Source organism: Oryctolagus cuniculus, chromosome 10 (genome assembly GCF_964237555.1).
Source record: "Oryctolagus cuniculus chromosome 10, mOryCun1.1, whole genome shotgun sequence".
Taxonomy (NCBI): Eukaryota; Metazoa; Chordata; class Mammalia; order Lagomorpha; family Leporidae; genus Oryctolagus; species Oryctolagus cuniculus.
The window spans coordinates 57260760-57286578 of record NC_091441.1 but is presented as its reverse complement, the minus strand read 5'-3'; the positions used below and the strand labels follow the sequence as shown (position 1 = coordinate 57286578).

General features: G+C 44.6%; 2 protein-coding genes and 1 pseudogene across 4 annotated transcripts in view; all 3 read right to left on the bottom strand.

The window, feature by feature from the left end:
- TYMS (thymidylate synthetase) overlaps positions 1-6462 on the bottom strand; it is a 12115-nt gene extending 5653 nt beyond the window's left edge. The window contains exons 1-3 of the mRNA XM_002713438.5: positions 6144-6462; positions 3491-3564; positions 944-1118 (exon numbers count right to left, since the gene is read on the bottom strand). Coding sequence (XP_002713484.1) covers positions 944-1118; positions 3491-3564; positions 6144-6339 — 445 coding nt within the window. The 5' untranslated portion in view covers positions 6340-6462. The remainder of the gene's footprint in view (positions 1-943; positions 1119-3490; positions 3565-6143) is intronic.
- Positions 6463-10955: 4493 nt separating this feature from the next.
- Positions 10956-14227, bottom strand: LOC103349368 (voltage-dependent anion-selective channel protein 3 pseudogene; annotated as a pseudogene).
- A 349-nt stretch (positions 14228-14576) lies between these two features.
- Positions 14577-25819, bottom strand: part of CLUL1 (clusterin like 1) — a 32562-nt gene continuing 21319 nt past the window's right edge. For 2 of the 3 annotated variants that reach the window (XM_070050405.1, XM_070050404.1), the window contains exons 7-9: positions 25212-25426; positions 20305-20489; positions 14577-14688 (exon numbers count right to left, since the gene is read on the bottom strand). In XM_070050405.1, coding sequence (XP_069906506.1) covers positions 14685-14688; positions 20305-20489; positions 25212-25426 — 404 coding nt within the window. In that variant the 3' untranslated portion in view covers positions 14577-14684. Of the gene's footprint in view, positions 14689-20300; positions 20490-25211; positions 25427-25819 lie in introns of those variants that run through there. The other variant, XM_008261126.4, reaches the window with a different exon arrangement.

The window sequence follows — 25819 nt, the reverse complement described above, 5'->3', positions numbered from 1 at the left end:
CATGCAGTTCAGAGGTATTAAGTACATTCACATCACACAAGCATCACCATACTTAACAGAACTTTTTCATCATCCGAAATTAAAACTGTCTACCCATCAAACTCTTACTCCTCACTCCCTCTTTCCCCAGCCCATGGGGAAACCACACTTTCTGTCTCTGTAAGCTTACCTATTCCAGGTCTGTACAATACTTTACAACTTCCTGAAGTTTGCCAAATTTAAAAGATCTTATGATTGTACATGAGTATGGATTTTAGCCTTTTACTGAGGAACTGTGACGCTAGGCCCAAATCCCTCCAGCCAGCTGGGAGTGAAACGTGATGGCCCTCTCTAAAGCCATACACGCTGCAGGTTGCAGGTCCCTGCCCAGCCACGAAACTGTACTTCATGAACATGCATGCACACGCACACACACGGGGTGGGGGTGGGGGGGCATTTGTTCTGGCAAGTGGTGCCACCTATGGTGACAGGGAAAGGAGAAAGTCTAGGAGTGAGACCATTTTCTTTTTCTTCTTCCACCCCAGCAGAGTAAGGAGAGGGTGACCTGGGGACTATGCTGTCACACCAGCGCCACCTACAGTTTGCTGGAGTCTCAGCCTTGAAAAGAAGGCGGAAGCCAGCCCAAGGCAATTGCAGGCAGGCACCTTGTCTCACAGATGAGATTCTTCCCTACCCTGCTGCCCAGCACAAACACCTCTGCCGCAGCCAGCCATCTGCTCCTGACCCGGGTTTGGGAAGGGCCAAGCACACGCTAAACAACAGATAAACACGATTCCCCAAGAGTGTGACGTTGTGATTTCTCCACCTTAACCTGGTGCAGCTTCTCAGGATGAAGTTACACACTGGTTCCCATGACACTAATCATCCTGCAGTCTTTACCTGAAATAATGCAATAAAAACTCACCCTAGGAAGGAAACCTGAAGCCTTCTTCTGTCTCCTCACCTGAGTCCTTATCTTTGTATTCTGCACCAAAATGCCTCCACTGGAAGCCATAAACTGGACCCAGGTCCCCTTCTTGTCTGGTGGAGAATCCCAGGCTGTCCAAAAAGTCTCGGGATGCATTGGCATCCCAGATTTTCACTCCCTTGGAAGACAGTTCTTTAGCATTTGTGGATCCCTGGAAAAGAAGGGAAGAGGTATTCAAGTGAAAACTGAGCCATCTGGCTGAGCCCCAGACAGCCTGCCACCCCGCAGGCCTCCAGCCCCTGCTGGCAGGCTGGGGCGGGCATTCAGTGGGTCCATGCAGAGCTGGTCCCCGCCCAGACTTTTGAGGGCTTCCCTTGTTGGGAACAACCCTCTGAAATGTTTTCTTTTGTTCCCTTCAACTAAACATTCTAAATACCTCCAACTCAGCTGACAGGTCTATTTATTCTTCAATTGTGTTCTGTGTCTAAGTGATAACCCCAAATTAACGGAATGCCCTTTATGCAGTCTGTTCAGTGCATCAGATATAGAGGATATAGGGCATGTCTAATACAGTATTAGCTTTTCTGGCAAATCTACCAGTCAAACCGCACTGAATTCAGACACAAATTCCTTCACATCTTACATGTGCCACTATGCAGTCATGTTCACTCAATCTATACTTACACAATTGTGTGGGCTTTTTTTTTTTTTTTTTGGTCAAGTACATCGTACCCCTTAGATTTGACCCGTGACACCTTAACCTGCATTCCAATTATGCATCCAGGTCAGGGACAGACCCTCTTGTGCCCCTGGCACACCAGGCTCCATGCCTGACCCTTATACCCCCCCTCTCTCTAGCTTCACTATAACCCATGGACAGCACATGAGTAGTATCCACCACACGTGATTACTGTGAGGATAAAATGAACAAAATGCTTAGTGTTCAACAGAAACTAGCTATGGGATGGCCCTGTCTTGTCCAGGACTCTAGCTGCAGCACCGGTGCAAACTGATTCCTCTATTTTACTGAGTTGCCTATGCAATCTCTCTCTCAGAAGCAAGTCTGATGCTCCCCGTAAGGACAGAATTCCTTATTCAAGCTTTAAGTTAAAACAGGTGAAGGCATTTCCTGTCTGAGCATTTTGCTTCCTCCCTTTGTAGTGTTCAGTCTGATGTGTATTTTTACTTGCAACAAACCATTTCTCAAAGTTTCACATACTACTTTAAGTCTCTCCTTTCCACCCAGACTGGGAACTAGCTAGTCTTTAGTCCTCTTCTGAGAATCATGACAATGTGCTACAGAACCAGAGGCTGTCAGTTGACAGAGGTCAACACCAACTGAAATATCCCAGGGAACATGGAACTAAGGGAAGATTAGACTGGATCCAAATCTAAAGTCTAGAATGGGATGAGAGGTAATGAGTCTGATTTGGCCCAAGACCCTCTGAGTCACATTAAGTGCTCTACAGAAGAGACCCTAACTTCTGGCATGGCCCAGAACTGAGCACATCTCCTCAGGCATCCTCCAATGAACACTGGACAGCCCATCACTGGTTCTGGACCAGGACATGAAACTTGGAAGCACTCAGGCTTAGCTGCTGCGTGGCACTCCAGTCCTTGCCCAAGCATTCAGCTCTTTGGAAAAGGCTTATCTTTTTTTATTTTTTTAGGATTTATTTTTTATTTATTTGAAAGGCAGAGTTACAGAGAGAGAGAGAGAGAGAGAATCTTTCATCTACTAATCCACTCCCCAAATGGCTGCAACAGCCAGGGCTGTGCCAGGCCTACGTCTCCCACGTAGCCACAGGGGCCCAAGCACTTGGGCCATCTTCCACTGCTTTCCCAGGCTTGCCAGCAGGAAGCTAGATCGAAAGTGGAACAGCCGGGCCTTGAACTGGCGCCCACATGGGATGCTGGCTTTGCAGGTGGTGGCTTAACCTGCCACATCACAATGCCCACCCCAGAAAAGGTTTATCTCAAAGAGACTCTTCTAGTTTACACAAACATGAGAATACATCTGGTAGCTATATTCAGGACCAACACATGTCCAGTAGGCACCATGTGTTGGGCTGTCTCTACGATACAAAAGGAACAAAAGAGAACAACAGAAACAAATTCAGGGCCCTGATGGAGCTTACAGCACATTTTATCTCTTCTCCTTCTAAGGGAGAAAGGGAGGAGGCTGACATTACATACCAGATGTTTCTCTACGGAGAGAAATGAGGTGAGGGGAGCTTCACAGTGCAGATGAAGAGGCCAGGGAAGGTGCGAGCAGAGACCAGCAGGAGGGAGTCACAATGCAATGCATGTAAAGAAGGCTCCAAGGTGTGGGAATGCAAGCGCAGAGTCCCATGTGCTCAAAGATTGGCAAGGAGGCCAGGAAAGGTGGGGCAGAGAGCAGCAGCCATGGCCAGCGCTCCGGAGCCAGAAGAGAGGCCTTGATAAGGACCAGGCTCTCAGGGCATGAGAAGGGAGTTGCTGGGGCTTTAGGCCAAGGCATGACACAATCTGGCTTGTAAATGATCTCGCTGGCTGCTGTGGTGAAAGCAGACTGTGCACTTGCAATAGCAGCAACTTCTTTACCTTGATAAACCACAGCAACTCCTCCAAGACACCCTTCCAGAATACACGTTTGGTTGTCAGCAGAGGAAATTCATCTGAAAAACAGTTTGCCGCACAGTTTGAAGACGGGAAAAAAGAACACCCTGTCCAAATTTCTGTGGAAGAAAAGTGCCCTGGGACATGAGGGCCTGATGTGATAATAGAAACATCTGGAAAACTGCAATTCTGAGTGGGCACAGGGATCGGGGCAAGTCAGTGACACACTTCAGATGGACACAGCCCTCCTGAGTCTTGGCAAGCCCTGGACACAGGAATTATTCCTTCTTTAAAATATTTGATTTATTTATTTGAGAGGTAGAGTTATAGACAGAGAGGCCTTCCCTCTGCTGGTTCCCTCCCCAAATGGCCACATTAGCCAGAGCTGGGCCGATCCGCAGCCAGGAGCCAGGAGCTCACCATGTGGGTGCAGGGGCCCAAGCAGCTGGGACATTTTCCATTGCTTTCCCAGGCCATTAGCAGGGAGCTGGATCAGAAGTACAGTAGTCTGGGCAGGCGCCATGGTGCAGTAGGTTATCCTCCGTCTGTGGCACCGGCATTCCATATGGGCGCTGGTTCTAGTCCCGGCTGCTCCTCTTACAATCCAGCTCTCTGCTATGGCCTGGGAAAGCAGTAGAGGATGGCCCAAGTGCTTGGGCCCCTGCACCTGCATGGGAGACCAGGAGGAAGCAGCTGGCTCCTGGCTTCGGATCGGCACAGCTCCGGCTGTTGCGGCCATTTGGGGAGTGAACTAACGGAAAGAAGACCTTTCTCTCCATCTCTCCCTCTCATTGTCTGTAACTCTACCTGTCAAATAAATAAATAAAATCTTAAAAAAAAAAAAGTATAGCAGCCAGGAGTTGAATCTATAGCACCCACATGGGAGGTGCTGCAGGCGGAGGCTTAAGCTACTACTCTACAGTAGTGGCCCCTGGACAGAGGAATTTCACACAGTGAAACTGAGGGTAGGGAGTGCCCACATGGAAAAGGCAAAGAACAGCCATCTACCACACAAGACCAGGTGTGTGCCCAAAGCCCAAAGGCACCCATGACTAATTCCACTATGGCCCTGCTCAGGGCATAGTTGATATCACATTGGCCAAAAATACAGAATTTAGCTGTAAAACAAACTGACCTTTTTTTCCCCAGTGTGCCCTAATCAGTTCAAATATTTTATATATACGATCCTATTAATGCTCAACTCAAGCCTCCTCCAGGAGCCATGAAGATCTCCATTTTACAGATCTGGGAGGCAATATGTAAGTTTGCACAGCTTAAGGGACAAAAAGTGAGGCATCAAGCAATAGAGGAATAAAAAGTGTAAAAACCCATCTTTAAATGCAGCACCTATTTAGCCCACATCATTGGTTGTACAGCTGACATCTGTGTGACAGGGAGATTTTCAAGCTCTGGCTCTTATCAGTATTGCTTATGGAGCATCATTTCTTCCAGTTTTTTTTTTTTTTTTTTTTTTTAAGATTTATTTATTTATTTGAAAGTCAGAGTTACAGAGAGAGAGAGAAAGAGAGGTCTTCCATCCAATGGTTCACTTCCCAAATGGCCGCTATGGCCAGAGCTGTGCCAATCCGAAGCCAGGAGCCAGGAGCCTCCTCCGGGTCTCCCACACGGGTGCAGGGGCCCAAGGACTTGAGCCATCTTCTACTGCTTTCCCAGGCCATAGCAGAGAGCTGGATGGGAAATGGAGCAGCCAGGACACAAATCGGCGCCCATATGGGATGCTGGCACTGCAGGCAACGACTTTACCTGCTACACCACAGCGCCAGCCCCCATTTCCTCCATTTTTAACGTATGGGGAAGCTGAAGACCAGAAAGGTAAGCTGGCTCGCTCTCTAAGCAGAGGGGGTGAATTAAAAACTAGTTCTGCGGCTCATCAGAAGCCAATGACTGGGCTTGCAGCTGCTCAGAGGACGGCCGCAAGTTGTCCAAAGCAGGGCAGCCCCCGGCCCCTGGTGCAGTTTCCGGTTTCTAGAATGGGTGTGCGGGTTGGGGAGGGGCTCTTCCCTGACTACAGGCACCCCTCTTCACCAACAGCGGCTCTCCCCTGCAACCCCGCTCCGCCCCAGTGTCAAAGATGCTGTTCGGTCTCCTCGGAGGGTGCACTGAGCAGGATCCTAGATCTGCCGTTGGGGAGGGGCAAATCTGTCGCCCCAGCGACAGCCTGATGCTGCCACCCTCCCAGTCACTTCCTCCCTGGGCCGTCCGACGGAACCAGATGAGTAATGGCTCCTAACTCGGACTCTCGAGCCCACCCCTCGGCTCTCTCCCGCCTCCTGCCGCCCCGCCCACACCGTTTGCGCTCCAGTTTTTAAACGCTGCAAAGCGCAACACAGCTAGCGCGCGGAGTGGCGGCCCCCTGGCCAACGCCTGGGCAAGCCTGGGCAAGTCTCTGCCCCTCTCCCGGATGGGGCGAACGCTCCCAGCTCACGCTGGCTTTGGAAGGCTATGAAGCTAGGAGGCTCAGGGCTCCTATCTGTGGGGCTCTACGCAAATCACCTCTCCAACCCAGGCCTCGGTTCCCGCGCCCGGGAAATGGGGATGCGATGCTTCCCCTGCGACGCGGGACTGAGGGTAGGGCCAGCCGTGCAGCGCCCTCCTGCCCGCCCCCCGGCGCTGTCACCTCTCAGGCTGTAGCGCGCCTGCATGCCGAACACCGACAGGGTGCCGGTGCCCGTGCGGTCCTCCTTCCTGAAGCCGCAGCGCAGGATGTGCTCGATCTGCCCCAGGTACTGCAGCTCCCCGTGGGGCGGCCGCGCCTCGGCGCCCTGCTCCTGCGCCGTGGGCGGCGACGGCAGCTCAGAGCCGGCGGCGGGCATGGCGCGGGCGGCCTGGCGGCGGAGACGGCGGAGACGCGGCTTGTCGGTGGGCTAAGGTGGGCTCGGCGGCCGGGCCCCTTCCGGGCGCTCTTTTCCCGCCACCTCCAGAGCTCCGCCTCTTCCTGCGCGGCCGCGCTGGCTCCTCCCCTCGCTTCCCGGCAGGGCGGGGCGCGGTGGGAGGCCCCTGGGTCAGAGGTGCAGTCAGCACCCTGGGATCCGTCATCTCCACAGCTAGGAAATTCTTCGTCCCATTCAGCCCAGGAGAAATTCCTAACCCTTGCAGCCTAGTACATTGGTCCGGAGGGCCGATCTAGTTTTGAAGGTTTGGAGGCTGAACTACAGAAGCCTGGAGCAATTGTGGTAATGTTCGTGCATTATTAAATATTTTTTAAAAACCTCTTTTGAGATTCTCCTGTAACGTTGATGACAGTGTAATAAGGAATTTTCACTTTCTTTGCCCCCAATCCTCTGAAGGCCAGCAGCTGGAGCAAGTGGAAAGTGACAGCCAAAAATTCTTCAGGTTTTAAGATTTATTTATTTATTTATTTATTTGAAAGGCAGAGTTGCAGGGAGAGATCTTCCATCCACTGGTTTACCCCCCCAAATGGCTGCAAGGGCTCCAGGAGGAAGCCAGGAGACTTGAACTCCAACTGGGTCTCCCACGTGGGAGTAGGGGCCCAAGCACTTTCTCCATCTTCTGCTGCCTTCCCAGGCGTATTAGCAGGGAACTGGATTGGAAATGGAGTGGCCTGGATTTGAACCACAGCTCCCATGCAGGATGCAGGTAATGCAGGTGGTGGCTTAACCTGTTGCGCCACAACTCTGGTCCCTGGTTCTTTAGGTTTTTAATACAGACATGATCCGAGTACCTTTACTTTTAATCCAGGTGCTTGACCCGCACAGAGATAAGAATTCTAAGCCCAGGCATACATGAAGTGCATAAGTGAGAATAAGATTTATTTAAAAGTTGTGAGAGTAAGCAAAAAGTTGTGAGAGTAAGCATAAGCATAAGCATACATTGTTCTCATGTGATTGTGGACCATCTCAATGGGGAAATACCCATCATGAGTAGGCCAGAGGTTTTTGAAAGAAAGCATCGGAACAGCACCCCAACTGTGGTCAGGGGCAAAAAGCAGGCTATTCCCTCTTCTCCACCTCTTTTATGAGGTAGGGGTAGTGGTGACTTAACTGAATATTCAAAGAGGGTGGGGTCTTAGCATTGGTGAAGTCAGCTGGGTTTTTTGTGGCACCACCAAGTGGAGTTTAATATGTGGTATCATGGCTTCTCCTCCTTCCTGGTCCAGGATGAGACACAGGTGCATCCTGGGAAGGTGGGTGTTTTAGGTTGCCAGGTAGAGATTACATTGCAGGGCTGGCAGGAATTCCAGCGCACCTAGACCTAAACCCTGCCTATGCCCACTATATAAATATCATTTTTTTCAATTTTAGTGAGGTGTTTACAGTTAGACTCCAGTGAATAGAAACTGTCTGATAATGACTTTAAGATGTATCGATACATGTGTTGTAAACACAAGCAGTCAATTACATCAGCAACTGTGTATTGAGTACACATTAAGTGCTCAAAAAATTTTTATTTTTGCTGTGTCTGGGAATATAAGAATAAAAGATAAAAAGAATACAATGTGGTGGGGTCAGAACTGTGGTACATCAGGATGCGGCACTGGCATCCCATATGGGCACTGGTTCGAGTTCCGGCTGCTCCACTTCCATTCCAGCTCCCTGCTAGTGGCCTGGGAAAGCAGAAGAAGATGGCCCAGGTGCTTGGGCCCCTGCACCCACGTGGAAGACCCAGACGAAGCTCCTGGATCCTGACTTTGGACCGGCCCCGCTCCAGCCGTTACTGTCATTTGAGGGGTGAACCAGCAGATAGAAGATCTCCTCTCTCTCTCTCTCTCTCTCTTTCTCTCTCTCTCTCTCTCTGTAACTCCGACCTTCACACAAATAAATCAATCTTTTAAAAAAAAAATTACCATGTGGGCTCTGCGGAACTTGTGAAACACTGTTTCTTGCCATTCAGTAAAGTGGATGTGTAACCAGACTGAGTACATCTTTCTTTTCATATTCTGATGAACAAAAGCAAGCTACTGAGCCTGCGACTGATTAAATTGTCTGTTCAAACAGATAAATGGTGTTTGTTAGTGAATTCCAGAGACTGGCCTTGGGAAGACCAGCTGCAGGTGCAAAGTGTTCTGGTCCTCCCAGGTCAGCATGGCCAAAGGTTTGAGTTTATCGTAATGTAATGTAAAGGGGGACCAACAGCTAAGGGTCAAGCATGAGCCCTGGGCCGAGTGGGCTTCATCCTGCTAAATAAAACACTGGAATCTCTGAACACAAGACTTTGCCTCTTTCAGATCTCAGCCAAAATAATCTTTTGTAGCTACTTAGTTGTACAGAATATGTTGCCTGTGTCTCCTCATGATAAAGTCAGCCATCAAGCAAGCTTCCCATGGAACCCCACTGGCGTCAGTGCCCTGCTCGCAGGCTTTGACACCTGGCCCAGCAGCCCAACCTCCTTTATAGCCTTATTAAATTCCCCGGACCAGGCGGGCATTGTGGCTCAGCAGTTAAGCTAACCACCTGCAACACCAGCATTCCATATCTGAGTGCTGGGCAAGTCCCGCCTGTTCTGTTTTTCATTCAGTCCCATGCTAATGAGCCTAGGAAAGCAGTGGGCCCCTGTCACCCACATGGGAGACCAGGATGGAGCACCTGGCTCCTGACTCCTGGCTTCAGCCTGGCCCAGCCCCAGCCACTGCAGCCGCTTGAGGAGTGAACCAATGAGTGGAAGATATTTCTCTCTTCCTCTCACTCTCTGTCTCTCACTCTGCGTTTCAACTAACTAAATCCATAAATCTTTAAAAACAAACCAACCAACCCCAGACCTTCCTCACTAAGCAGGAGTAGTTTTTGAGACTCAAAAGTCTGCTATTGTCCTCCTTGGTCAATAGATTAAAATGTCGCTTTGCTTTAACCTCAGATCTTGTCCTTGTTATTTTTTTTTTTTTTTTTTTTTTTTTTTTTTTTTTTAAATTTTTGACAGGCAGAGTGGACAGTGAGAGAGAGAGACAGAGAGAGAAAGGTCTTCCTTTGCCGTTGGTTCACCCTCCAATGGCCGCCGCTGCAGCCGGCGCACCGTGCTGATCCGATGGCAGGAGCCAGGATCCAGGTGCTTTTCCTGGTCTCCCATGGGGTGCAGGGCCCAAGCACCTGGGCCATCCTCCACTGCACTCCCTGGCCATAGCAGAGAGCTGGCCTGGAAGAGGGGCAACCGGGACAGAATCCGGCGCCCCAACCGGGACTAGAACCCGGTGTGCCGGCGCCGCAAGGTGGAGGATTAGCCTATTGAGCCACGGCGCCGGCTCCTTGTTATTTTTATTCAGCGTGGGGCACAGGGACTGATTGAGCTTTCAGTTACTGGTGCTTTTTCCTAGCAATCCCTTATGTATTGTCTTTGCAAGATTCTAGAATCTTTCTGCAAACGCTCACCTCTCAAGCTTAAGTTTACAGTTTTTACGACAGGAAAACAGGGTAAAAAGAAGGAGTAAATAAATACCTCTCATCTGCAGCCTTGCCGCATCTGGTCAGCAATGTGGTCTGCTCTTATATGGCACAAAACCTTTACAAAATAAATCTCAAAGACAATTTACTAAACAGTTGGCCACTGGGTAAGTTGGCGGGGAAGAAAAATACTAAGAAAAGAATAAGGAAGTGTTTCAGGAAATATTTCACGAGCCTGGTGGATGGAAAAAGTGGTGCAACGAAGGCCACAGTAAACTGAATTACATTGAGTTAAAGGGTAGCAGATAGTTTACTTTTCTAATTATTGTTTTAAATTATGCTTTTAAATGTATTTTTTAAGTTTTTTAAGTTTTTGGGGATTGAGAACAATAATATTCAAAGGTCATGAAAAAGTGGTGTGGGACATGCAGGTTGTGATGTACAAGCTGGAGGGCTAGGTCATTTCCTTTAATGACAGGGCACTGCTGCTGAGGAACGCATTAAAGTTAACATGCAGACCTGAACCGAAATGTGGCACAAACATGACAACTTCCAGGCATGCCTTTAAGAACCTCCCTTAGGATGGCCCTGCAATCTCTAGACTTCAGTGTAGGGAGGATTATAATTCTTTGGAAGAATAAAAGGTTCAGGGCTGGCACCATGGTGCAGTTGTAAAGCCACTATCTGCAGCACTGGCATCCTGTATGGACATCGGTTTGAGTCCCGGCTGCTCCACTTGCCATCCAGCTCCCTGCTAATGCACCTGGGAAAGCAATAGAAGATGGCCCAAGTCCTTGGGCCCCTGCACACTCGTGGGAGACCTGGAAGAAGCTCCTGGCTTCAGCCTGGCCTACCCCCAAAGCTGTTGAGGCCATCTGGGGAGTGAACTAGCAGATGGAAGATCTCTGCCTTTCCTGCCCTCTCTGTCACTCTCTCTCTGTAACCCTGCCTTTCAAATAAATAAATATTTTTTTTAAAAAAGGAAGAGTAAAAATTCACATGTTTGAAATTTCACAGAAGAATTTTAAGGCCAAAACATAGTGGCTTCATTTCTCTTCACTGCCAGGGACCAATCTGATGCTTTACTCAAAGCCACATTAAGTTTCCTGTTCAAATCCCAGCCCACCTATGTAACCTTTTGCATTGAGGTTCTTCCTGTTGATGACAGCTTGAGGGTCAGTTTGACTCCTGGTTGAAGGGTCTGCTCAGTCCAGTAGGCTTATCAGAGAAAGTTCAACAATCCAGCTTGTATTTAGCTGCAATGCCAAAATGGATGGTGTCACTGCCAACTGTCCACGCAACATTCATTGACGTGTCTGTCTTCTCATTGACCTTCTGGTAGACAGAACCTCCAAATTCAGTGCCATAGGTTACATGAGTATACAGCTGGTAGTCTTGTAACCCAGGCCAAAATTATTCTGTGACGGTTTGGATTGAGCTCTTTCAAAACTTATCTGATAGTCTGCAAGCCAACCTTCAAAAGCCAGCACAGGCCAGCCATAGGTGGTTACTCCAGAAAAAATCTGTATCAACATTACTTCCAAGACTAAAACAATCCCATTTATAGGAAGCCTTCAATTTCCCAGTCTTCTTTTATGTGTTCAGTACATATATGGTATCAAGAGTTAGTTTCACAAGACTAGTGTCTGCTAATACTAACTGATAGAATTAAAAAGGAGAGAACAATCCATCATGAGAAGCAGGATACACAGCAGACTCATAGAATGGCAGATGTTCTACAGCACTCTGGCCTCAGAATCAGCCCTAAAGGCATTTGGATCTGGCTAAAAAGCCCATGAGAGTATTTCAGGCATGGAAAGCCAAAACACTGTGGCAAAAAAAAAAAAAAAAAAAAAAAAAAAAAAAAAACACAACAACAACAACAACAAAAACACCTAAATGAAAGATCTCTGTGAGTGAGATCCCAGCGGAGAGAATGGGCCATCAAAGAAGGAAGTACCTTTCTCTGAAGGGAGGAGAGAACTTCCACTTTGACTATGACCTTGTCTAAATAAGATCCCAGTCAGCATTTGATGCTCTTTTCCTTTTTTTTTTTAAACCACTTCACTGCTTTGAATATGAGCTCCCTTTCCACCCTGTGAACTCTCATAGTTTGTTGGTTAGAAAATGTCAGGTTCCCTTTATAACTTATTTTTTGGCACCTCTCTAATAACAAATCTATGATGTGTATGGTTGAGTAGATGGTATTTATTTGAGGAATCTGGGATTCTATCAATAGTCCCTATTTTCTTCATTTTTCTTTCTTTTTATGGTAGCCTTCAGTTATGATTTAGGAAAAGCTTTATCTTCATTTGGAGTTGATTATATTAAATTGGCTGCTGCTGAACTCTAATTTTCCCTGACAAGCTTTTCTATCAACTAGATCAAGACCAGCTGAAAGGTTCTTTAAAGAGTTAGCGTCCTCTCTTTAATTACATTTGTTTTTATAATTTGAAAGGTTGTGTGTGTGTGTTCTGCATGTAATCCTTTTCATATAAACTGGCAAATAACATTCCTATCTCTGTGTTGCACCACTGTCATTAAGTGAGCATTAATTATGGCATTAAGTGAACATCAGCATAAAACATGTTGTGTTTTCCATGTAGTATGTTAAGCCTTGTTCAAAGAAAGCACAGTTGTATTAATTTAAAAATGAGAAGTAGCCATTTGGCCTAGCAGTTAAGATGCCCACATCCCATATTATAGTGCCTGGGTTTGATACGTGGCTTCTGACTCCAGCTCTCTGCTCATGTAGATCCTGACAGGCAGCAGTGATCGCTCAAGAGATTGGGTTCCTGTTACCAACGTGAGAGACGAAGACCAAGTTCTTGGTTCCCAGCTGTTGTGGGCATTTGGAGAATGAATCAGTGGATGAGAGCTCTATCTGATCCTTTCTCTCAAATAAATAAAATAAAAATTTTTAAGTAAAAAATGAAGCTCTACAGCACACCCATGTTCAAAGTAGCTTTTTTAACAATAGCTAAAAGGTAGAAGTAATGCAAGTGTGCATCAATGGATGAATGGATAAGCAAATTAGATTTACACATACAATGGAATATTACTCAGCCTATAACAGGAAAGAAATCCTGATATATGCAATGACATGGATGAACTTTGAAGGCATTGTGCTAAGTGAAATAAGGAAGTAACAAAAGTACAAATACTGTATGATTCAACTTATATGAGGTACCTAGAGTAGTCAGATTCATAGAGACAGAATGTAGTATGGTGGGTGTCAGGGGCTAGAAGGTAGGAGAAATGGGGGTTGGTATATAAAAGGTACAGAGCTTCAGTTTTAGAAGATGAGAAAATTTCTGGAGGTGGACTTGGTAGTGGTTGCATTACGGGAATGTAGTTGATGCCATGGAACTATACACTGAAAAATGCTTAAAGTTCCAGTTGGCATTTGGTTGTAGCAGTTAGGCCATCATTTGGGATGCCCATAGCCTGTAAAGGAGTGCCTAGGTTTGAGGGCTGGCCCCACTCCTGATTCCACCCTGGGAGGGAGCAGGTGATGTTTCAGAAGTTGGGTCCCTGCCACCTGTGTAGGAGACCAGATTGAGTTCCTAGCTCCTGGCTTCAACCTAGCCCAGGCCTGGCTGTTGTAGGCACTGAGGATTAAACCAGCAGATTGGTGAATACTCTTTGTGCCTTTCAAATGAATAAAAGTTTTTTGAAGCTTAAAATGTTACATTTTATGCCATATTTATTTTACTATGCACACAAATATACAATACAGAAGCTATTGAAATGAATTATATTTCTTTTTCTGAAATGTCAAATATACACATTCAAAAGCAATTTTTTAAAGATTGATTTATTTGAATAATAAGTACAGAGAGAGAGGGAGAGACAGATAGTGAAAACTTCTGTCCACTAATTCACAGCCTAAACAGCTAAGGCTGAGCCAGGGTGAAGCCAGGAGCTTCATCCAGGTCTTCCATGTGGGTGTCAGGGGGCCAAACACTCATTTGGGGCATGTCCACTGCTTTCCACAGACCATTAGCAGTGAGATAGATTGGAAGTGGAGCAGCCACAACACAAACAGGAGCCCATATGTGATGCTGTTTTTGCAGGTGGAGGCTTTTTCCATTACATCACAACACCAGTCCCCAGAAACAAATTGAAGGGGATGGGCATTTGGCCTAGAAATCAAGACGATGGTTAGGATGCCTGCATCTCATATTGGAGTGTTTGGGTTCAATCTTCAGCTCTGACTCCTGATCCAGCTTCTTAGAGTATGGATCCTGGGAGGCTCTGGGTGATGGCTCAGGTAATTGGATCACTGCTATTCACATGGGAGGACTGGACTGAGTACTTGGTTCTCAGCTGGTGCCACCCCGGACTCTATCCTGAGGGTTTTGGGCATTTGGAGAAAGCTAGTGGATGGGAAGTACAATTTTCTCTCATGGTGCTCTCTCTCTCTCTCTCTCTCTCTCTCTCTCTCTGCCTCTCTCTCTCTCTCTTTTTCTCTCTGTCTGCCTTTTGAATTAAAAACAAATTGAAGGAAGAACTTTTTGTGATTAGAAAGTAGCATGCTTGGAGAAGTGACAAAATGTGGAAATACAGGTGATTTAATATATAATACAAAGAACAGCAGTATCAGAATACAGTATATATGTACATTCAATTTTTAAAGGAGTTGTCATTTAATTTAATTTAAATAGCTATTGGACTGTCATCCAATTAATAGTACTCCATAACAAGTGACTAACATATTTTCTTGCAACTATGTTTATTGCATTACCCATATGTACTTCAGAATTATCAGGTCTCAACAGAAGGAGTAATTCTACTTGGCTGGATTTAGGATGTATTAGATCTTCTTACCTAAAAAAAAGCAATGATCAAAATACTAGTAAACTATTTATAGATTTAGAGTGTTTTTTCTTTGAGTGAATGTTCAACAGGAGTAATAGAATAAATGTTCTTGGCTTTTGTAAACAATAATAGCAAAATAATGAAAAACCCATGGTATGGTTATAAACATCACAATTTAAAGAAATTTTCATAGTTCCCCTAGTTTGTTGGATTTCTAAATGGTCTTTTTCTATTTCTGATGTGAAAATATTCTGTTCTCTGTGCAAACAGCAACTATTCAATAAATTCCTGTTACACCATTATTTTATTCAGGAGCTTATTAGATAGTCAAGATGTTCATGGCATTGTCTTACTGCCTGTAACTGTGGATCCCAGTGCCAGTGGCAGCTGGGAAAGTTTAGAATAGAGGGGCTGGTGCTGTGACGTAGCAGGTAAAGCTGCTGCCTGCAGTTACGGCATCCCATATGGGTGCCGCTTCATGTCCTGGCTGCTCCACTTCCCATCCAGCTCTCTGCTATGGCCTGGGAAAGCAGTAGAAGATGGCCCAAGTCCTTGGGCCCCTGCATCTGCGTGGGAGACCTGGAAGAAGCTCCTGGCTCCTGCCTTTGGATCGGTGCAGCTCTGGCTGTTGTGGCCATCTGGCAAGTGAACCAGCGGATAGAATACCTCTCTCTCCCTCTCCCTCCCTCTCCCTCTCTCTCACTCCCTCTCCCTCTCTCTCACTCCCTTTCTCTTCCTCTCCCTCTCTCTCTCCCTTTCCATCTCCTTCTCCTCTCTCTGTGTAAATCTGACCTTCAAATAAAACGTGAATCTTTAAAAAAGAAAGTTTAGAATAGGAAAATAACTCATTTGGAATCTCAGACACTTAGGATGCTAGATTATTGGATGAGAATTCCAGAGGAGGGTTCTAAGTATGTATTTTAGTCTATAGAATTGGAATCCATGCTTCAACAAGCTACATATCTACAAACACCTAACAAGTGTTCAGAGAATTGAAAATGCCAGGAGTTATTCTGTTCTACCTTCTTTCCTGTATTTTTCCTTAGAATTTTTCTCTTTCACCTTTCCTAGATGTGAGACACTGAGGTAACCGATATAAGCAAAACATGGATAAAGTCTTTAGCCACTATTTGAATAGGATGGTGCACAAGATGAAATTTAGTCATTAGGCAAACCTAGAAAAACATTGATTCTCATAAAAAATAAAAATTGTAACAGTGAGGTAAAAAATTGTCATTTATGAAGGACTTTTCACAATGAGGGGCTGGTTAGGATATGAGAAATGGGTGCTTTAGACATTGCTGTTACATTGGGCAATATCTATATCAAGAACAATGAAACATTAATCTTTAAGCAAGCAATTCTATCTTAGGGGACCCAATCTAAGAAAATACGTGGGAGGGGCCGGCATTGTGGTACAGAAGGTTAAGCCTCCTATGGCAACGGCATCCCATATGGGTGCTGGGTCATATCCTGGCTGCTTCTCTCCTGATCCAGCTCTCTGCTTATGACCTGGGAAAGCAGTGGAAGATGTCCCAAGTGCTTGTCCCTTGAACCCACATGAGAGACCCCAAAGAAGCTCCTGGCTTCAGATTGGCTCAGCCCTGGTCATTGTGACCATTTGAGGAGTGAACCAGCAGATGGAAGACCTTTCTCCCTGTCTCTCCCTCTCCCTCTAACTCTGCCTCTCAAATAAATAAAGCTTAAAAAAGGTGGAAATGTAAATAATAAAAATAAAAAATGATAATGGAAGTTTTATTAACATGGTGGGATTATAGATGATTTTTGTCATTTAAACTTATGGAAACTGTGATTTTTGTTGAATTTAGAATTTCTATTTTTAAATTTTTGATTAACTTTTAACACTTACACATTTTATAGCATTCAGTACAATTTTCCTTTTTTCTAAAGATGTATTTATTTAAAAAGCATAAATACAGAAAGGGAGGGAAATAGAGATCTCCCATCTGGTGTTCCATTCCTCAAAACAGCAGGGGCTGGGCCAGGCTGGAGCCAGGAGCTTCTTCCAGGTCTCCCACGTGGGTGGCAGAGGCCCAAGCACTTGGGCCATCTTCTGCTGCTTTCCCAGATGCATCAGCAGGGATCTGGATAGGAAGCAGAGCAGCCAGGACTTGAACTGGCGCCCATATGGAATGCCAGCACAGCAGATGCAGCAGATGAAGGCTTAACATTCTGCGCCATGGTGCTGGCCCCTCAGTGCAGTATTTCAACACACACATAGACAGCATAAACTAATTACACTAGGAAGCTAGCCTTTTCATTTCTTTTTTTTTTTTCCATTTCCTTTTCTTTGTGTTTGGGCCTACCAGCTTCTCTCTTCTAGGTCTTTATACAGTACATAATACACTATTGTGAATTGTCACCCCCCTGTGCTGTGGAAGCCTTGAGCTTGTTACTTCTCTCTACTATCCATTATGCAGCCTCCCTCTTTATACCTGCACCCTTCCTAGTCTCTAGTAATCACTATTCTAAGCTCAGTTCAACTTTTTAAAAATCCCCACATATGAGAAAAAACATGCAGTATTTTTCTGTGTCTGGTGTATTGCACTTAACCTCTAGTTTCATCTATTTTGCTGCAAATGCCAGGATTTCATTCTTTTTGTGGCTGAATGATATTCAATTGTGTGTATATTCCACACTTCCTTTATCTATTCCTCCATCAATGGACATCTAGGTTAATTCAGTATGAACAATTCCACAATGAAGATAAGAGTGCAGGTGTCTCACTGATACACTGATTGCATTTCTTTAGGTAATATACCCAGATGTTAGATAGCTGGACCATATGACATATCAATTTTTAATTTTCTGAGGAATCTGCATAATGGCTGTACTAACTTACATCCCACTAGCAGTGTGCAAGGATTCCTTTTTCTATATCCTTTCCAGTTCTATTTTGTCTTTTTTATAATAACCATGGTGTTGATTCTCATTTTCCTGATGGCTAGTGATATTGAGCATTTTTTCACACATTTGTCAGCCATATGAATTTTTTCTTTTGAGAAATGTTTATTCAGATCTTTTGTCCAGTTATTCATTAAATTGGTTTAATTGCTGAGTTCCTTGTATACTCTAGAAATTAATCAGTCAGTTTGCAAATATTTTCTCCCATTCCATTGGTTGTCTCTTCGCTCTGTTGATTATTTCCTTTGCTGTGTAGAAGCTTCTTAGTTTGATATAAACCCATTTGTCTATTGTTGCTTTTGTTGCCTGTCTTATCCAAAAATCATTGCCTATACCAGTGACTTGAAATGTTTTCCTATACTTTCTTTTCTTTTTTATATTTTAAAGATTTAATTTATTTATTTGAAAGGCAGAGTTACAGAGAAGCAGAGACAGAGAGAGAGAAAGTCAGTCTTCCATCCACTGATTCACTCCCCAGATGGCTGCAATGGCCAGAGCTGCATTGATCTGAAGCCAGGAGCCGGGAGCTTCTTCCTGGTCTCCCACGCAGGCGCAGGAGCCAAAGGACTTGGGCCATCTTCCACTGCTTTTCCAGACCAAAGCAGAGAGCTGGACTGGAAGTGGAGCAGCCGGGAATGGAACCAGTGCCCATATGGCATGCCAGCACTGCAGGCAGTGGCTTTACCCACTATGCCACAGTGCCGGCAGCCACTTCTCTGCTTTCTTCCAGTGGTTTCCTAGTTTCAGTTCTTACATTTAGATGTTTGATCTATTTTGTGTTGGGTGTGGGTTAGGAAATAAGTTTTAATCTTCTGCATGTGTGTACCCAGTTTTTCCAGCAGCATTTACTGAAGAGACTGTCCTTTCTCCAGTGATGTTTTTGGCATCTTCGTTGAGAATCAGTAGGCTTTACATTCATGAATTTTATCTTTTGGATCTCTATTCTCCATCATTTGTCTATGTGTCTGTCTTGATGCCAGTACCATGCTGTTTTTGGTTATAATAACTGTAGTTTGTCCTAAAATCTGGCACTGTGGTAGAGCCACCTGTAAAATTGGAAGGACAGAGTGCTCCCTAGTGTTATGAGGATGCATGAAAGGCGGCCCAGCCTACTTTAGGGGTCAGAAAGAGCAAACTGTCATCCGTGGAGAAGTGACAGATTTGACCTGAGATCCATTGGTGCCTCAGAGCTCCCTAGACGGAGTTAGTATATTGGAATGTTCACTGAGATGCCCTTCTGTGCCTGTGCAGAAGCAGACATGAGGCCCAGCCAGGCCAGTTTGGTTCCTCCCTGTGCATCAAATCTTGAGCAGAGTGACCTGTGAACAGTTCATGACTGCAGCTGCTTTGCCCTGACCACTGTGCCCCAAGCAAGCTATCCACTGGTTCCAGTTCAGAAGTTCCTGGGCTGCTGGAAAGTGAGCTGCCCTGCCCTGAGCTCCCAGAGCCTGCACTGGTGGACTCCTAAATCCTGCCCTGGGTTACAGTTACGTGTGTGTCTGTCTCGTGCCTCTTGCTGCACATAGGGAGCTCCTCTACAACCCTGTGCCTGAACCGAGCTATAAAAGATACTGTTGTTGACGATATAGCTAGCAAAGCAAGGTCTCCAAAACTCAGAGGTAAAGGGAGAGGCAGCAAATCTGTTAATAGCTAACTTAATTATACCATTGATGGGGACCTACTAACAAGGTCCCTTATGAACAATAATTTAGAATTAAAATGTAATTCCTCTTTAGGATTGGTTATGTTACCAAGATTTTTGCATCTTGCTTTTGTTATTCAAATGTCCTAGCAGAAGGCAGTACAGTGTGGTGATTAGGAGTCAGAGAACTGAGTTCAAATTCTGGCTCCAGGAGTCAGCCTTGTGATGGAGTAGGTTAAGCCTCTACCTGTGGTGCTGGCATCCCATATGGGTGCTGGTTCAAGCCCCAGTTGCTCCTCTTCCAATCCAACTCCCTGCTGGTGGCCTGGGAGAACAGTGGAAGATGGCCCAAGTGCTTGGGCCCCTGTACTCATGTGGGAGAACTGGAAGAAGTTCCTGGCTTCAGATCAGCCCAGCTCCAGCTGTTGTGGCCATTTGGGGAGTGAACCAGTGGATGGAAGACCTCTCTCTCTCTCTCTCTTTCTTTCTGTAACTCTGCCTCTCAAACAAATCTTAAAAAACAAAAAAAATTCTGGCTCCACCACCTACTGACTTGAGAAGTTTGTTTAACCTTGAACCCTGAGCCTCAATTTTCTTTTCTGTAAAATGATAATATGAAATTAATAGTGTTTTCATAAGCTTATTGAATATAGTCATAACCTATTTTACTACTCCTGTTTTTAGCTATAAAGATTTTTTTTATACTTCAGTATTTTTTCAAATATCTATATAGACCTCTATATAACTCTCTTGGAGGCATAACCTTTAGTCTTATTTATTCCTAAAGACTGATTCCAAAAGTGGAATTATTATATCAAGGTATTTTATAGCTTTTGATATGCATAATCAAATAGTTTTTCAAAGGGCAAAACCAGTTTATGTTCTCGTCAATAACAAGAATTCCCATTTTATCACAAAATGCTATCTTCTTTCATGTCTTTGGTTACTAAATAGGATTAACATATTTTCCAGATTTTTTGAAAGCTACTTTTGTTTTTTCCTTTTATGAATCATCTCTTCCTGTCACCAAAGCACTCCTAATGAGACACTCCGCTTACCAAGTTCTAAAATGTTCCTTAAAATGCTGTCGAACTTTTGCCGCTATGTAGTCAACAAAGCTAGAGCTCTCAGAACTTTCTTCAAGAAGCATCTTGAGTGTAGAATTAGGAGAAGGCAAAATGCTGAAGTCTACCTTCATTTCACCTTGTCTGGTTGAAGTTCTTTCACGAACACTTGGATCTTCCTAGAGAATTATACAGTAAAGGATTATTAAATTCCAGTATGCCTTTGATAAGAATTTTTAAAATTTATTTACTTGAGATAGAGACAGAGTTCCCATCCACTGATTGCTCCTCAGATGTTCACATCAGCTAGGGCTGGGCTGAGCTGAAGCTGGGAACTGGAAACTCAGTTCAGGTCTCCCATGTGGGTTGCAGGGATTCAAATGCTTGAGCTGTCTCCTGTTGCCATCCATGGTCTGTATTAGCATGAAGTTGGAATGAGGAGCCAGAGCTGGGAGTGAAACCAAGGCACTCTGATTTAAGATGCAGGCTTTCTAAGCATTGTCTGAATCCCTAGGCCAAATGCCTACCCTCAGTGTTAATTTAATACCACATGTCAGCATAGGATAGGTTTTGCTGAGAGAACAAATTAGCCTCAACATTTTAGGCTTCAAACAACAACAATATTTCTTATTCACATTGCATATCCACTACAGGAGCTCCATGTCAGTAAACACTCAGGACCCTGGTGGACAGAAGTGCATCAGCTCATGACTAGCAAGTGAGCGCAAGGTTTCTCCGTGCCCTCAGCAGAGAAAGAATGAATAAGCACACAGGCTCCTCAGTATGTCAGCCTAGAAGTATAACAGTCCTTGGCAGCTGTGTTCCCATTTCATTGGTCACATGGCATCACTTATCCACCAGGAGAAGAATTGAAAAACACAAGTGAGTAGGTGGAATGTTTGCTGAGCACTACCAATGCTCTGTGCCATGAGCATTGATGTGACATGCCAAATTTTGTGTTTAGTTTTCCTAGGAAATGTACAATTTATAGTTTTATGGGTGGTTTTAGCAAGAACTAGTCATGCAATACACTCATTGGTTACTCTCTTAATGAATTCTCAAGGGCATGTACTTGACTTTAATCATTTACATAGGAGCTGGTGCCGTGGCTCACTTGGCTAATCCTCCACCTGCGGCGCTGGCACCCTGGGTTCTAGTCCCGGTCGGGGCACCGGATTCTGTCCTGGTTGCTCCTCTTCCAGTCCAGCTCTCTGCTGTGGCCCGGGAGTGCAGTGGAGGATGGCCCAAGTGCTTGGACCCTGCACCCTCATGGGAGACCAGGAAGAAGAACCTGGCTCCTGGGTTTGGATTGGCACAGTGCGCCGGCCGTAGCAGCCATTGGTGGAGCAAACCAACGGAAGGAAGACCTTTCTCTCTGTCTCTCTCTCACTGTCTATAACTCTACCTGACAAATAAAAAAAATAAACAATCATTTACATAGAAATGAACTGATGTGCCACTTGATGGAACCTTAAATGGACTACTTTGGAAATGTTTTCAAACAAATTTCCATATCAAAACTAAAACAAAAACATTAGAAGGCCAAATTGAAACTGATGATTTTGTGATTCTAATTTATAAAGGAATAGCTCACGTAACTATCCCCCTTTCCTTTTGGTAGCTTAATAAATAACTATCCATTAAATACAACTGGGGCCATGCCTTTTTTCACCTGCTAATCTGTGTAGTTTCTACACAAGCCTTCCTTTTATCACTTCCTATTTTAGGAGTTTGTACTTTGCTTTGCATGAAATGAGAGCTGATTTGAGAAAACTTCTAGAGGCAGCTTAGGGAAGTGGTTAAGTCTCCTCACTCTGGAAAAATGCTGCTTGAATTTGAATTCCAATTACTAGTTACTAGCTGTGTGACCTCACACAAGTTGCCTACTCCCCTTTGTGTCTCATTTTGGAAAATACTACTGCTTACTTTTAGGGTCATTTAGGAGATTAAATTATCTGATATGGGGGAAAAATTCTTAGAACATTGCCTGACGCATGGTAAATGCTCTTTAGTGATCGTGATTATTAAAAAGATAAGTAATTGAAACTAATTTCATTCTACATGGAGGTTTTTATATAGAGGTGCCTTTGTTATTGGTATAAAGCATTTTAGATAAATCTTATGACTCAGACACTAGAATGGAAGCCAGCAGAAGCACAGGCTGGAAAATACTGATGATGATGATAAAAGCAACTACATATTGGTTGTAACTTTCTAAATCTTAAAAATTATTTTTTTCTTAAAGTTTTATCTTTTAATACAGGATTATTTTTCTTATTCAACTAAAAGTCCATCTGTCTGAGAATGACTGAACATATTGAATTATTTTACCCTCCTGGAATATAATTCTGATAGAATCATAAGCCAGAAAGTCATCAGGGATTGGAACAGTGGCATTCAAAACCCTTTGTGGTCTACAGTAACAACCATGAAGGGCTGCAGAAAGTTTAGGAACAGTGGAATTAAAAGGTATCTCATGGGGGCAAGCACTGAGCCCAACAGTTAAATGCCTGTGTCCCTCGTCAAAGGATCCAGCTCCCATTCCCAGATCTGGTTCCTGACCCCAGCTTGCTACTGATGCAGATCCCGGAAGGCAGTGGTGATGGTGTGAGTAGTTGAGTCCCTGCCACCCATGTGGGAGACCTGGATTGCGTCCCCAACTCAGGCCATGTAGGTATCTGAGAAGTGAACCAGTAGATGGAAATTCTGTTTCTGTCTCTCTGCCTCTCACATAAAAATCTAAAAAGGAAGAGTTCACATTTTCCATGAATGTTTTAAACTCCCTATTTCATTTCACACCATGACTCAAAACACAAGTCTATTCATGCAGGTGGTTTGGCCTAGCAAGTTTGACATCTGCAGCTCTGGCTCCTCACTCCAGCTTCCTACTAATGTAGAACCCTGGAGACAGCAGGTGATGGGCCAAGTAACTGGGTTCTTGCCACCCATCTGGGAAACCGGAATTGAGTTCCCAGCACCTGGATTCACCCAAGAGGGGTTGTGGAGTGAACCAGTGGTTGGAAGCTTTGTCTCTCTGCCTCTCAAATGAGAATTTTTACATAATACATATCCACATGCATATCTTACATACACACACATGCGCACACATGCACACACGTTCCATGACATGCATGACTTAGCAAACACAATGAACCATTTTTTTCATTTATTCTCTTTTGCTTGTTTTTTTAATGTGCTTGTTGTGACCATCTAAAATTATTTCCCAAGTCACACATAGGTTATAACTTTATGATCTGAAGGAGCAAAATGCTGATTACAGAATGTTATAGGTTAAACTCCTGGGAAGCAGAGCTCAAGATTCTTGCCTAAGTGATTCATAAAGGGATGCTCTCAGCTGGAACTTTTAAGATGATACCAAGCAAGACTGTGGCTTTGGGCAACTTCTAGCATCAGCCTGATCCTGCAGTGTAAGTGGCCACAGGGCAATCCTCAGGTGATGACCACGGGGAGAGCAGTGAACAGCAGCACCAGTAGGTGCTGGTAAAAGACACCCCAGGGCTCTGGAAGGGCACCGACATCACATACTGCCCCAAATATTGCGTCTTCAATTGTTCTCCCAGTGATGTTTGCATCCAGATCTTTATAGGAATCCACCATTACTAACCCCATCAGGAAGCATTAGCCTGGTGCATTTGGATATTAATGTGTGTGTATGGGGGGGTAGATCTCATGAAAAAAGTTACTATGCAGAAAGAGTTATTGATCGAACGCAGGAGTCACAGTATTGATGTAATTTAAGATGATACTATGTTTTATGTCAAGGTTAATGTATAAATATGTTTTTTTAAAAGATTTATTTGAAAGTCAGAGTTACAGAGTGAAAAGACAGAGATATCAATTGATCTTCCAGCCACTGGCTCACTCCCTAAGTGGCTGTAATGGCTGGGACTGAGCCAGGTCAAAGCCAGGAGCCAGGAGCTCCATCCTGGTCTCCCGTGTGGGTGGCACAAGTACTTGGGTCATCTTCTGCTGCTTTCCCAGTCCATTAGCAAGGAGCTGGATCAGAAGTGGAGCAGCCAAGACTTGAACCAGCAACTATGTAGGATGCTGGCATCACTGGCAGCATCCTTACCCACTGTACCACAACACTGGCCCCTAAATAGGTTTAAGATCAAGGCAACTCAGCAGCATAGTGTCAAATGCTGTAATCGACAGAGCTCTTGTTTGTTCAAGCATACTTCAAAAAGCTTGCTTTAAAAAAAAGGGATTAAAAGATGAGTTAATTTTTGGAGCTGGCATTGTGGTATCGCAGATTAAGCTGCTGTCTGTAGTGCCAGCAGTCCATATGAGTGCCCATTCGAGTACCAGCTGCTCCACTTCCAGTCCAGCTCCCTGCTAATGTGCTTGGGAAAGCAACAGAAGATGGGCCAAGTGCTTGGTCCCTTGCCACTCACGTAGGAGACCCAAATGGAATTCCAGGCTCTGGGCTTTGTCCTGGTTCAGCTCCATCTGGGTAGTGAACTAGCAGATGGATGATCTCTTCCACTCTGTCTCTTCCTTTCTCTCATTCTGCCTTTCCAAAAAACAAAATTTTCAAACTCAAAATAGTTAATTTTTGTGCAAAAAAGTTTTGAAATCAATACATAGTTTTTAAATAATATGCATTCTACACATATGATGAAAAAATTTTGCTAAACAAAATTAGCCATCTCTGAATTAGAAAATACTTGGTATTTTAAGTTGATTTTCTTTGTAGAGCTTCTTGTTTTCTTAATACCGTGAACTACATTACATCAAGTCAGCCTGAATACAATCACAATGGAAATACGAATATTCCTCTCTAGCTGATTTTTCAAATTCAGATGCAATTACTATGTAAGTTCACGGGAAGATGAAACATGTACATGGGGTCTCCATCTGCTCTTGGGTGTGGCCATTACCTTTGTTGAGTTGAAGGCATTCTCAGTTGGTGTGGTCTGGTTTGCCAGGTCAGACACCCAGCTGAATTGGGCTCTCATCTTCTCCATGAGATACATGGTGTCCTCCACATGATATTGGGCCATCCGCAGGATCTGGGCATATTGCTCATTGGATACGTTGACCAATTTGAGGGCCTCCTCCAATTCTGTGTGTAGTTCAGGTACATCAGGACAGTCTGGCAGAGAGGAAAGCACGGTCAAGGAAAGGTCCGTGAGACTTGGAGCGGAGTGACATGGGCCGCAGTCCCAGCCCTTATTTCTATGTTCCCCTTTGCCTATGAGAGATGCACTTTATGCCCGGTGTCTAAAGCAGTTATTAGTATTACCTACATTAGTTTCAAATATGTTCTGGTTTAGTTGTTAATTATATGATTTTATATCACAGAAACCAGGCTGCAGATAGAACTTCTTGCTGTAAACCCTATGTACCTATCACCTATCACCTATATTAGGAACAAAAATTACCCAGACGAAGCCCTTAATGTGTCCCTTCGACATTACCTCATTTCATCCTCTCAAAAGGGAACTTCTATTTTGGATTCATATTTTGAGTTTGGATACATATAAGA